The following is a 15,141-nucleotide window of genomic DNA, read 5'->3' on the forward strand; positions in this document are numbered from 1 at the left end:
CTTTAACTGGTACCAATATCGACATACCTTTAATGTCAATACATTTAAGATCAATATTCATAATTTGAGTTATGTACTACTTCACATTAATTTCATTATTCATAGTCCTGATTATGGCAATTCCGATGGAGGACGCTCCTCCACTGCACTTGCAATTTCCTCTTGTCTGCTTCAAACCTCCTGATGCAGGATCTCAGTGCTGGCCAAACGATGAACAGATAGGTGTAGTTGTCATGAAGGTACAGATAAATTTTTCTTTCCGAATAACTTTTTATAACACTTTTTAATGTACGGTTGAAATGCACATTTTAAAACAATAATGGTACAACAAATCTAATCATACGTCTGCCTGCTACCACTTATAGAAATAAACAGGTGCAGGTACAGAAATTAATAAATTAGAGAGCATGTTTCTTCCTCCTTTTTTTCATTCCGATGTATCAGTACATTATTCTTCCCACAAAACAAATTGTTAATTTATCTTTGTCATGGTCTGTAAGTCATTCAACTTACATGTATCAAAAGGGAAGAACAAAAAAAGAGAAAAAAAAATGTGTTTCATAAGAATGTGTTTGCACCAGCTCTGTGAACGTAAGCATGGGCATGAAATGTACAGAATTGAAATTTTGGTATAGTATAATATACAAGCTAGTGTAATTTACCTATTGTGTTTTTTGTACATCCTTGCATACAGATAATGTTACAGTATCCACTGTTATTTTCTGTTGTCTTTGTTTGCATCATTGATGAAACAACGTGATCGTTTATATCTGCAAGACGTGCATGTTATGTCTACATGTTTTAAGTCAAGGTAAGAAAGAAATCTACAAGATACCACATTATGGAGGTGTAATTTGGACGCAATTTCCTGCTTTAATTGGAAGTGTAGGGTGAGGAGTGGCTCGTGAACATCGGCAAGTCTCGTATCCATTCCCCAGGTGGCGTTGCCTTGTCTCACTAAGCTAACGGGACAGCTCTGGCACAGCGCAAATTTCTTACTACCCGTTCTGGGCCATACCACATGCAATTAGAGCATAGCCAGAACATCATTTTTTACACTGGATTTCTATTAAACCTATTGGCAGGACTAGGTTTTGCTACATGCAGTTTTGTCTTAGATGAGGAGTCACATACCAGCTTCCAAGTGCCTCATTTTTTATTCCCCCTGCATTTCTGGAAAAATTCAGATGCACTAATGACACTGAAAGGAAGTTGATTTTACTAACTGAGTCTAAGAGGATTGCTAATAAACATGATAGCCTCCAGTTATGCCAAAAGCTATAGATATGCATCCACAACGTAAGTTTTGGGAAAATACTGGCCATCTGCCAATTTTGCCACTAATTCTTCATTGTGAGGAGTTGCAAATGAATTGATGACAAATTAAGCATTTACAGTTCACTTGACATCACTGCAAATACATAGTTCATCATTTGGTTATGTAATTATTATCAAAATCATAGTGTACTGACTGTATCATACAAGTATTAAAATCTACTCACCATCTAGCGGAGATGCTGAGCCGCGATAGGCACAATAAAAAGATTCACACGATCATAGCTTTCGGCCATTAAGGCCTTTCTCAGAAAGCTGAAACTGTGGCTGAAAGCTATGATTGTGTGAATCTTTTTATTGTGCCTATCACAGCTCAGCATCTCCGGTATATGCTGAGTAGCGACTTTCCTTCTCTCATATTGTTACATTCCATCCTGGATTTTCCATTGTTTGAAGTATTAAAATATGTGAATTTTTGACATAGTCCAATTTCTTCTTTATGTTAATTTGTAAAGCAAAACTTTTGTGTGGCTGATTGTTTTAATGAAATGTATGCTACTTAGTTGTTGGCATAGGCTAACCATATTTCAAAGAGAGGTGAGAATGTGTAACACAAGACATCCAGATCTGACAGAGGGGACCATACATAAGTCCATTTCCACATTGTCATACATTTGAAAGCCAAAAGATTGGAGAACATCTAAACCAAATGTGTGTTGTGTCTGATGCAAAGAGACACTGAAGAATGAGACAGGTTGAGATGACTTCACATACAGCTCAGATCAATACCTGTTGTTTACAGCTACACAGTGGCTGTTTATTTGAGAGTAGGTGAATCTATTTTTAACTGGGTTCCTTGCTGATTAAAAACTCGTTACCAGCAATGTCAACCTGAAGTAGCACACAGTTTCAATTGATGATAATCTGAATAAGAACTAAGTGCAACTGCACCGTGTAGTGTAGTAGGGATCAACTTGCAGCAACAATATATTTGTCATGGTGGTCTAGTCCCTGGCTGCAGAGGTGGTTGACTACAGCACACAATAGTGAATAGCGGCCGGGGGGGGGGGGGGGCTAAAATGTAATATATATATTGCAAGCTGAATAAAAATTTGCTGCTTAAATAATTAAAAGGAAGAGTATTAAGAGTGACTGAAAAAAATTGGAAGGTACGCCTATCCTGAGTGAAACATTCCTAAATTTGCATACATCCTTTTCTTGTTGCCGTTATTGTGTATGGCCATCTTTGGGCATTGATGGTGAGTTATCGGTCTTCTTGTGGTGTTGTACACTGTGGATGTCTCGTACTGTAGTGCCATAATCTTGAGATCTCACTTAGTGGCACACAGAGGGCATGTGCTACGACCTGCTATGTTTGACCAGCCTCCAGTTGCCTTAGTATTCTGCCCGTCATAATGTCATCAGTATATGTTCTTTGAGCCATTTTCAACACGCAGTACTCTGACATGCACCAACACACCTCTGTGTATGTCAACTGCCTCCAGTGCCACCTCGTTACGACCGCACACCAAATGCACCACATGATCATACCCCAAGGTGATTTAAACCTGCAAACTGCCCACCAGAGCATTGTATCACCATGTATCAGCATTATCCTTAATTTATGAACATGAGTGCATTTCACCTCATTGCTCCCAGTTATTCAGGAGGAATACCAGCTGTACATCTGACATCCGCCGACAAGGTAAAGTTTCTTGCCGCTTGTACGACATTGTCGAGCACAGAAAATTCATGTTTATGACATTGTGGAGCACAGAAAATACATGTTTTTATGACACTGTCAAGCACAGGAAACTTATGTTACATGGAGTATTGCCCTTTTTTATTTTTTATATTTTTATAGTTCTTCATGCACACGTCCACTTATCTCACATGCGCACTTAAAAATTTGCAGGCAGGTTTAGTATGTTTTTGCCCTTTGTTTTTGAGTGTCTTTCTTACCATTGCATTACATTAAGTCTTTGTAGTGTCCTTTCCACATACTATGCACATAACAACAACAAAAAACTACAAAAATAAATTTATCCTATTCATTTGTTGACATGCCATTATCGTTGCTTATGTACATTTCAGTCTGATTGTCATTTTGCTTAGTACATTTTGTTAAATTATAATTTCATTACATTGCTCAATTACAATTATTTAAGTACACTGTTTGGTCTCATTTTTTTTTTTACATTCTTTACATAACATTCATACAACAATATATTCTTTTTTCCTTTATGGCATAAAATGACATTCATTTCATTTCAGTTTACTGTGACTTCTTGTCATAGCATATTTATCAAGTTCAAAGAAGTAAATAATAGTTGTTACAACAGATTCTACACACTGCTTAAATAACTAAGCATGGCCTCGCCTCTCTAGTATTCACCAGGAAGAATCTACAATCTACAGGGTTGAGGAAATTTCATGGAAAGGCATTTATGTGTGCAGTTACGCCTCTTTACTAGACTTAACTGTGATTCCCAGAACAAAAATAGTTGTTGTTTATAAACGTAAAAGAAACCAATCATATCGAATACTTATTCAGTGTTTAAAGTGCACCTCAATATTTACTTGTTATGTTCATCGTATAAAGGATAACTATTCCATATGCCGAGGTATACAGAGATGTATCATCAATACATGTACAATGAGCGTAAAATAGTGTTTATATAAGAACAAACATGCAAAAACAGTTCAGTGTAACTCAGATGTTTGTCGCTTTTGTGAGTAGTCGATGTGCACAGTAGTTAGATTTCGACCACTGTATTATTTCATAGTGCTCCAGATTAGTTCAGCATCATGATATGCGACATACTGCAACTGTATTCTTCTACACATATTTTCACACTATCACATTCTTACATACCATAAACTTACAATTCTATTTACTTGCGGCGCGGCCCTTTCTTATGTTTATATGCTCGACAAGCATTCATCTTTCGACAGGTTTAGGACATATCGATGCATCGTTTCCTGGAAGAAAAAACTTAATTCTAACTTAAAACTAAATCTTCATAGTTAAGTGTGCACTGACTTGATGGTCACTAATACCTCTTTCATATATTCGACCATGTATTCATTCACTTCAGTGTGCAGTGGTGACATCACAGAACTTGAACTTACCATATAAATCTGAAAGATAAGGTGTATTATAGGCATGATGCAACCTCTTATTTAGTTTGTCACTCATATTGCACTCGCTTGTTTATCTGCAGCAGAGGTTTTATAGTCCCTTAATTATAATTAGTGTGTGTGCTTTCAATACTTAAATTTGTAAACATATAGATATAATGTACATAGTATTGTAACTTCTGTAAGTATCTCATAGTTTAAAATTCCCCTTCCATGTATATAATCACTTAGCTTATCTTTCTTTTTGTGTATTGTGTAGATAGTCGTAGTTGTAGTATATACTCTCCCTTAATTTTCTATGGCCCAGTTTATGCAATACGCTCTAGAAATCCTAGTTCAGGGAGTAACTCATGGGGGGTGTTTGTTTTGGGTGCTCCATCACTTTCAGCTGTGTCTGTTTGGCGCGCACGTGCTTGTGGTATGTTGACTAGCTTTCTCCCCAATGCGCATGCACTGCGTCACTCTGTCACTACTAACATCATGGCGAGTTGTGTATCGCAGTGCGTGCTACCATGCATATCGGTATCAAAAGTTCATTTATTCATTTACAAATGGGCTACTCGCAAGGCAAAGCATTGTGTTTAAAGTATCGTCATCTCTAGACACATAAAAGTAAAATTCTTCCTTGTTACATCCACTTATTTTATCATTTATCCATTTGACATAAGAAAAAGCTAAACAGAAATTTTCCTTGCCAAGTAGCAACATAAATTATTGAATGTGATTTTCCAGAATCCTAAATTTAATATTACTTTTCATATGTACAACTTAGAGGGTATTCAGCCCTTCTTCAATATATAAACTTTCTCAAGTCTTTGTGTGGGTAAAGGCTTTTGTCTTTACCTGTGTTCGCATGTGCCAATCTGTATGCTCTCGGGAAGGGGATTTTGGTAATTATGTATGGTCCGGTGCATAGTAATTGCTACTTACAGTCCAGTTTTCCAGTTTTTGCGGATTCGGGATGTTTTCTAAGTAACACCTGTGGTCCTATGTAAAATTGTGTTGTACATTTCAGCTATCTGTTGTAAATTCCTTTCCTATATTTAGCTCAGGTTTCAAGGTTGATTACTACTTGTTGTATTTTACCATCCAATGATAATTCCAGTATTGCTATCTTAATAGAATCATCTACTTGTTTGCAATTGAACGTAAGCTTATTTGGTGTAAATCCATTTGATGTATGGGGAAGGTTTTAACGGACCTCTTCCTAAGATTTCCACAGTCTATAAGTTGTCCTACTCCTTTGTCCACATGGTGACTTCGAGCACTACAGGAGATTCAAATTTATACGTCGAGGTCGTTAACAAGTACGAACAGTTTGGTACTTAACTCATATCGATGGCTGCGTTGTTGTCTTCGTGAAGTCTAGAGGCGATTCCACTGCGATGTTCCCGCGGTTTTCTTTGTGTTTGGATTAGACTAACTGGTTTGTAGGTCGATGTGGTATTTTGGTTTTTAGAGAGCAAACGTTTTTGCACATCACTATTTAATTCATTTATTCACATTTAACACTTCTACAATAATATGAAATAAGACATTGTTTTACACCACATCCTTCCCACATGACCAAAGATAACCGTCTCTTAGTTTTTAAACTTGCAGTCAAAGGCGATATTTATGTAAAACATAACATGTAAAGAAATTACTGACATACATGATTTTACGTTCTGTTATAAGGTTATTAACAACTTATAAGAAAGGAGCGACATATTCAATCCACTTGGTATGCTTATGAGTTATACAGGTCCTCACAAACCTGGTGAATTTCTTAAACACCCTTTCTGTGGGGAAACTTCGGGATGAAAATTTGATAGTAAATGATTTGGTTGGAATCTACAAACTCTTTCCATTTGCATCCCACAAAATATGAGGCATTATCTGTTAACGTAACTTACGGGTTTCCTACTCTTGCAAAATAATCCTCTTTAATTCATCTTATAATTGAACTGGCTGTAACTTTCTGTATAGCATACAGTGAAAATATCATACAGACCTACTATATATTTTACTCCCCCTTTACCTCTGGGATAGGGTCCAGCCATATCTAATGACAGCTTTTCTAGAGGTTTCTTAGCCACAATGGGATGTAATTCTATCTGTTTGGAAATGTTAGAATGTTTTGCTTTCTGGCAAACAATACACTTTCTTAACACATGTTGCACTCTCCGTCTAAGGTGGGGGAAATAGTAATATTTAGCTATTTTATCAGTGCATTTTGCAGTGCCATAATGGCCCGAAGTATTGTGTGTGTATAAGATAAAATATTCCACATATTCCTCTGGCAAACACACGTGTCATTGTTCTAATTTGGGAGGTTTTTTGTGGAATAGAACACCTTTGTGAATAGTAAAAAACCTTTTTAATTTTTCATTGCTGTTATGTGTAAGTTATACTGTTACCTTACTCCAGAGTGTATCTTCCTTCTGTAACTGCTCTATATGTTTACACAAGTGGACATAGTATAGTCTGAGTGTTTTGTCCTCCATCAACATAGCTCTTATTTCACCTTCATACTCCAAAAAATTGTTGAAGTCCTCTAAGCCTTGTGGTAGTCTGAAAGAATATCAGCTATTACGTTTTGATTTCCTTTTATGTATACGATTTCAAAATTGAATTCTTAAAGATACAGATGCCATCTGGCTATCCGTCGGTGTAGCAACTTACAACTTAACAAAAATCACAGAGAGTGATGGTCACAGTACACTTTTGTGTGTCTACCCCAAAGGGAGTATTCAAACTTTTTAAATGACCAAATTACAGCCAAACCCTCTAACTCCGTGACTGAATAAAAACGTTCAGCTTCAGGTAAGGTGCGTCTGGTGAATCTAATTACTTTAGGGATGATATTTACTTCTTCTTCTACCATTTTAAAAAGGCGTGCGCCCAGGCCATGAGGAGATGCGTTGGTGCATAAACAAAAATCTTTTTTCATGTCTGGTTGAGATAAAATATTAGCATTTAATAAGGCTCGCTTGTTGTTTTCAAAATTGGTCTGACATTGCTTGTCCCATACCCAAGGTCTGTTTTTCCAGAGAAGAATGAGTAAAGGATCACTGTTCATAAGTTGGTGGGGGATGAATTTCCTGAAAAATGACACTAAGGCTAAGTATGCCTTTTATTATTTCTTGTTTTCCGGAAAAGGGCATTTCCTAATGGCATAAAGTTTTTTTGGGATCTGGCAGTATGCCTTTCAAACAGATTATGTGTCCTAAAAATTATACCGTTTCTTGTCCGAAATTTGATTTCTTGAGATCTGCTGTTACTCTATATTTGTAAAAACGGCTCAGCACTTGTTCAATTAATCTTAAATGTTCTACCCAAGTGGGTGTAGCGACGGAAGGGCTGTCCACTTACACTGTTATCATAGTCAAAAGTTCGGCCAGTAGCACTGTGTCAAGTGTGAAGATAAATACACCTGCACTTACGTTCAATCCAAATCATAATACTAGAAAATTAGAAGCTCCTGCCTCCACATATAAAAACAGTATACTTCGACTTTCTTCATGTAGTTTTGTTTGCCAATATGAATACCGAAGATTGATTATAGTAAGAAATTTAGCATTGTGGAATTTCATAAGCTGTTCCTCTACATTATCTGGATGTGTTCAGACTGGTACATAATCTTATTAATGTTATGTGTGTCGAGGACCCAGCAGACCTTGCAATCTGGCTTACATACAGCCAAGATAGGACTACAATAAGGGGAAAATGATGGTTGTATTATGTTCCATTCAAGCATCCTGTTATTTTCTTTTCTTACTGCTTCCCTCTTTGTCCATGATATAGGGTATGAGATAGAATAAAAAGTTTCATGAGGATACACATCCATTTTGTCTACAAAATCCTTAATAATGCATGGTCTTTTTTCAAATACATGTACATAAGCAAGTATTAGTTCCCTAAGCTCTGCTTGCTGTTATTTAGACAAACGCTTTGATTCACTTACCTTTCTGCTTATTGAATCGATTTTTATTTCTTCTGCTGATGACTGTTAGTTACTGTACGTGTTGACAAACACAAGTATGGGATTTTCCAATTGAACTTCAAAGTTGTGAGTAACTTTAGTTTTACATCTGATCATGCCTTTTACAAATAATTCGTTATTTACACTGAAATGACATTTCCCTTTTCGTAAATCAATTTGCACTTCGTATGTCCTAAAAGTATCCATACCAATTAAACACTCAACTATTAATTTCTCTATTATCAAAAATTTGCATTGTCCTATTATATGGAAATTAAGGCTTGTATCTTCTCTCCTTTCGATTTCTGGTCAGTGGCGGTCAGTACCTTGCAATTTTACACTGACAGTGTAGACATACATCCACGTTTCTTCAATTCTTGAAAGAAGTCTTGTGACATCAAATTAGTCAAGCACAATGGGTGCATCAAGGTCAGATATTTTTCTTTAATAGTAACTTGTACCTTGTCCTCTGTCAATTTTTTTTGCATACCCTCATTACCTTGATATAGATCATCTCTCATGTCATTACCATGATCATATCTGATAAAGCAGGTCTTGATCAAGCTCATGCCCCCACTCCCCTACGAGATCACAGAACGGGGTCTTACTGACACCAGTTGAAGTTTTCCATTGTTGTGATGGCATTGATTTCTAGGTTAAGCCAATTACTGTCCTGAGAGGCTCTCGACTGAATTTCTCTTTGCCTCTGCGTGTTATTTGGCATATGTATGTTACTTTTGTGGCCGAATTCTGCTGTCCGTGGGTTATTTGGTCGTCATTTATTGTTTTGTGTTTGCCAAGCTATCAGGTGATTATTGCCGGTAGCTTATGTTTGTAAATATTGTACAGGCTGGCCATAAACCACTTGCCCATTGTAATTGTTTTTCCTAAATTTTTGCCCTTTTCTTTCATATCCACCTTTGTATTTACAGCTTTCTCCATCGTCGTTGTGATTACCATTACCATTACCATAAGTCTGTGTGGGGTAAGTTTACCATCCATTTGATACTTCGAATCTATTGCTTACTTGTTGGTCCGTAAATCTCCTGTGTCACAATTGACATATTAACAGGCTTCTGTTGCACTGGTCTCTCTTCATATATTAATTCTATTGAGTCCAGTACAGATAGAAAGTATTCTTTATCATGTTCAGAGATAGTAATGAGTTTTTTCCTGAGTGTGAGCAGGAAAACGGCTGTTTAAAATTTTCAGCATGTCTACTTGAGATGCCAGGTTCATCAAGTATCTGGTTTCATTCAAATATTTTTCAAAATAGCGCCTTAGGCTTCCATACTTGCTGTTGAAGGGAGCGTCAGCCCCAGCCAGCATCGCGGCTTCAGCTTTTTCATTTATTTCTTTTACATCTGCACATAACTTATCTCTCTGTTTTTTGACAAATTCTGAATCTAAACTTAAATGATATACTCTTGGACTCAACTCGTGTATTTCTGTAGGTAGGTTTTTGGCTAAGTCTAGCAGCTCGTTGACTGTGTTCATCACATTTTTTACTATTGCATTCATTTTTAATTCTGTCTCCTGAATTTGAGAAATGCTTCACTAACGTTTTGTAACCCAGCTTCACACTTTTCCTGTTTACAGCCTATGGATGTTACCTTTTCCGTTAACAAATTTATATTGCAAGATGTGTCGGTAATTATTTCTCGTTTTTGTTGTTTACTGAGCTCTGTGAACTTACCGGATAATTTTTCAGGTAATTCAGTGCATATAGCTTTGCTCACCTCACTGAACTGTTGACTAATACTATTCTTGAAATCTTTAAATGCCTGAGTTTGCTGTGCAGTCTGTTGTGTTATTAGTTGCATGAGCTGTGTCAAAGTGTGTGTCTCTCTAGTATTTGCATTGCTTTTGTGAACTGTTTCCTGTGTTTGTGTTTGCGACGTCTTAAGCAAATAATCAAAGGAATTTTCGCTGTCGCGTGCTTCAGTTTCACTATTTAAAAAAATGTTTTGCATTGAGACCTGAGAAATTGCCTCATCGAGCGCCATAAACATGGCATCATGACTAGCCGTATTACCAGTATATTCATTTTTTAATAATGGGATGCCAACCTGGTTGTTTTGGTATTCATCTGCCAGTTTATGAGTTGGCGCATTACCTTCAACTGTTGCCAAGCTCAAATTTCTGTCATCTTGGCATATTGCATTTTGTAATAAATTTTCAACAATGGCCATTTCAACAAAATTATGGAAAGAAAAAATTGTAAACATGAAATTTTGTTTGTATTGGTATCTTTCAATTAAAGCATCTTCATGTGCATTTTCATTAATGAACCTAAATATTCTCTGATACAATCCTATTGATACAGTCTTACAGAATTTGAAAAATCAAACAATGGAAAATCCAGGATGGTATGTAACAGTGTAATGGAATGTAATTTGAAAGAATTATTTTGCACCTTAATGTGGACTTTATACAGATTTTTGTCTTTTATAGAGAAATGCACTTTCCTTGAAGGATCTTTGGAAGTAAAAGAGACTATCTACTGCGAGAGAGATGGTGCCAATTGCGGCCTTATATGCATAATGCCTAGCAGCATCCTACCTTAACTGCTAAATGCATATTCCCAGCACGTCTCGTTTGTAGGCAGTATTAATTTTTAATTTGCTCCTTCAAGTTGTTAATAGTTCCAATCTCATGGTCACGTAACAAATGAAACAAAGGCCTCTTTAGTTTCTTTAAATGATAAAATGGATCATTTATTTTTTTTTAAATCTTTTTCTCAACAATTGAAAGGTCTATTCATACACTGCTCGGTGCCGTACTTTGAATGGTCGCCATTGAATAATTGCAGGGGCAGGGAATGGGGGGGGGGGGGGGGGGGGGGGGGGACTAAAATGTAATATATGTATTGGAAACTGAATAAAAATTTGTTGCTTAAATAAATAAAAGGTATGTTTTTAAAGAATGATTGAAGAAAAAATGGAAGGTACTTCCATCCTGGCTCTAATATAAACAGACCTGCAATATTCAATACATATATTCAGCATTTAACATTCCTAAATTTACGTACATCATTTTCTTGTTACCACTATTGTGCATGGAGACTGGTATGACAATACTGGTTCCGGATCGCCCCTCCTCTGCTCATGTGAATTGTTCTTGTTAGTTTCGATCCTCTTGATGCAGGATTCTCAGCATGTCACGGAGAGATGAACAGACGGATGTCACCGAAAATCCAAATAAACCCTGCTATCTTGATAACACTTTTTAATGTACAGTTGGAATGCACATTTTTTGGCAATATCAACTCGGCAGAACTCGCAATACATCCGCCCGCTATCACTTGTTGAGACAAACAGACTTTCTAACAACATTAACTCGGTTGAGCTCGTAATACATCCACCTGCTTTCACATATAGACACAGACAGACAAACCTAAAGCAATTAAAAAATTTTAGAGCATCTATTTGTGGGATGACGTAAAGAGCATGTCCTACTAGAATTTTGCTCACTGCTTTTGTAAAAATCACAATATTTAAAACCATGCCATACATGGACTTGTTTGTACAGGAATGTGTAGTGTAATGCTAACAAAAGTGTTTTATTTGGCTGTTATATTTTCAGTGTCAGCACTTACTTCAGTGTCACCTCCTTATAATTAAACCCATCCATTTGTGTTGTATCTGCCTTAGTCTGTTTTAGTGAGTTTTCCCCACAATACTGTGCAACACTAGTCACTGCAATAACTGTCTTTTAACAGCCACTGTTATATCTCCAATGTCTTTTTTTTCTGTGGTTGAGGCATGATCTAACATGAACTGCCATTATTACAAAATTATTCCTCCTTTAAATGCAGTGTTTCCTGCTATCCAGTACCACACTTCAATAAGGTTATAGGTACATGTGCTATGCAGGTGGTTTCCATTTGGCATGTTCTTCGTGAATTTTCCTGTTTTGTATTGTTTGTCTGATAGAGGAAGTTGTTCCTCCTCACCCACACAGGGGTTTCTCACCTGCACCTGGGCTGCTCAGATCACTACAGGTGTTTCTTTAGAGATGACATTCCATGTTCTTCAAACATGCTATGTCTGGAACTGGAGATTTGATAGGTGTTACATCTCAATAGCAGTTCCTCAGTAATGGAATTTTGTATTTTAAGTGCAGTTAACACTTACCTTCAGCTGGAGCAAAATAGATGTACAAATCTCTATATAAAGATTGGGCAAACATTCATTTATAATTATTGTTATCGCAATGAAAATCGTGTTTCTGAGATAAGCCATTAAGGTCCGCTGCCCATATGGCATAAGATTAAGAAGATTTCTTATGATGCTGAAAGAATTGGAGCCTAGCAGCAGCTACAGGACGCTTATGTTCATAATATGATGATGAATTTCTATAGATTTTATTTAAATGCAAAGTTCTAGTTTCTACTAGGGGATATACTTTTTGTAATAATAGGAAGATAATGAATATTATTAGTAAGCATCACAACATTGGAAATATCACATACACCTTGTAATGGAGAAGTAGTCACTTTTGATAGTGACCCAAATCATCTTATTCTGAATGTATGTTCATCTGAGTACCATGGCCAAGTCCAGTCCAAGCAGTTGCAAATTGAATCCTCTGTTTATCACTTTAGAATTGTACCTTTGTGCAACTCCAAATAGCTTATACTCACAAAGCACAAAAGTCAAATGTTACACAGTACACTGTTTTATGGAGTTTGACATCATATATAGTATAATTTTGTTCATTTTCTGTGTGTGTGTGTGTGTGTGTGTGTGTGTGTGTGTGTGTGTGTGTGTGTGTGTGTGTGTGTGTGTGTGTACACGAGTGCGTGGGCATGCGAAACTCTCATTATGTAAAGTATATCATGGTAATTAGAATCTGGATATTTAAAGAATCCCATACCTCATGATATTTTGTGTATTTACCACCAGTGTAAATTATCAGTTTTGATCTGATGGATGTAATCATTCTCTTGCAATTAAAAAATTTGTTTCCTTCTCAAAAGGGTTTGGCACAAGCAGGAGCATGGGCATGTTTTGATGAATTCAACCGTATAGAACTGGAGGTGTTGTCTGTTGTGGCTCAGCAGATTCACAGCATTCAGATGGCAATTACTCAGAAGGTAGAGCGTTTTATATTTGAGGGATCTGAACTTTCCTTGGATCCAACATGTTCCATTTTTATAACAATGAATCCAGGGTAAGTAACTCTAAGTTGAATGGCTAACTGTAAATAAATGTGCCTTGATACATTACATGTTACATTTACAAAACTTACATATTGTCATCATCCTTTAAAGGAAATCACAGTTTAACAATGCAGATGCTCTATTTTCAACATACTGATAGCATCATTGCTGCAATCCATTTGAGTCTTCTGTATGATGCTAAAACTTTGCAGGTATGCAGGACGCCAGGAGCTACCAGACAATCTCAAAGTTTTGTTCAGGACAGTTGCCATGATGGTGCCTGATTATGCTATGATTGGTGAAATCTCATTATATTCCACAGGATTTGTGGATGCCAGAAGGTAATTGATGTGTGACCGTATATGAAGATATTCCGAGAATAAAATTTTCACTCTGCAGTTGAGTGCACAATGATATGAAACTTTCTGGCAGATTAAAACTGTGTGCCAGACTGAGACTCAGACTTGGGACCTTTGCCTTTCGCGGGAAAGTGCTCTGTCTACTGAGCTACCCAAGCACGACTCGGAGCCTGTCCCCACAGTTTTAAATCTGCCAGTATGAAGATTTCTTGTTGTGAATTTGCTTTAGTGATTGATTATTTGAAACTGGAATTAAAAATGTCATGTATATTTGTTTAACCCCATAACATAAAAGCCTGAGTTATCTCATTTTTATTACTTTGACACAACTTTACAATAGCAAGTATACTCTGGTAACTTAAGGACAGACCTTCGAATTCATTCTCCGAAATAAATTCCATGCTGCTTTCGATGCTGTTAATGTGATCCTGCCTGAAGGCCAGCTATACAGTGCTGTTCACATTAAACCAACTAACAAACAACAGTACTTACATTTTGACAGCTGCCATCCAGTCCATGTCAAACATTCCCTCTCAGCCTTAGCATTCGAGGCAACATATTTCTTGATATTCAGACTCTTTACAGCAACACACCTCTATTCTCACATCAGGCTTCACAGGTTGTAATTACCCCACCAACCTAGTTCAAAAACATATTTCCTGGGCCTTCATGTCCAATCCTGGTACTGTTGATCCCTCCAGAAAAGCACAGGTTCTGGAAATCAGGGAATGTCAAACATGTTAGAGAAATATCAGGGAAACTGGGAGAAAAAACACTGAAAAATCTCATTTTTGTGTCAGTAGATTAAATGGTTTCTTTATTGAGGTGTAATGCATCATCATTGGTCGGTGCAGCTGTATCATGCACCACTACCCTGCTCTCTCATTTCTAATCTTTCTCCCCTTCCCCCCCACTCCCCTCAGGTTGCAGTTAGTGCTGCCACCCCTTCTTGCTGCTAGCCTATGTGCTACCAACAAGAGGCAGGGAGGGATGAGGAGCAGTTTGTTTAGATCTGGTTCTCAGAGGATGTAAACGCAGTGGCGGGAGACGGCGCTCATGTGTGCAGGAGTTGTGTCTGAGTGATTGTGTGAATGTGTGTGTGCTCTCATTTTACTGACAAAGACTATGACCAAAAATTTAGTTGTGAGAGTGTGATTGTGTTTTCTGCATGCCTGTCTGCAGCTCAGCAATCATCTGTATGGTGAGTTGTTACCTGTCCTCATCATTATTGATTCTCT

The 15,141-nt window shown here is 37.1% G+C and overlaps 1 protein-coding gene across 1 annotated transcript in view; it reads left to right on the forward strand.

Annotated features, from left to right (window-relative positions):
• Positions 1-15,141, forward strand: part of LOC126336262 (dynein axonemal heavy chain 3) — a 1,127,841-nt gene that overhangs the window by 494,968 nt on the left and 617,732 nt on the right. The window contains exons 26-27 of the mRNA XM_049999758.1: positions 13,362-13,555; positions 13,757-13,885. Of these exons, the coding sequence (XP_049855715.1) occupies positions 13,362-13,555; positions 13,757-13,885 (323 nt within the window). The remainder of the gene's footprint in view (positions 1-13,361; positions 13,556-13,756; positions 13,886-15,141) is intronic.

This window comes from Schistocerca gregaria, chromosome 2 (genome assembly GCF_023897955.1).
Source record: "Schistocerca gregaria isolate iqSchGreg1 chromosome 2, iqSchGreg1.2, whole genome shotgun sequence".
NCBI lineage: Eukaryota > Metazoa > Arthropoda > Insecta > Orthoptera > Acrididae > Schistocerca > Schistocerca gregaria.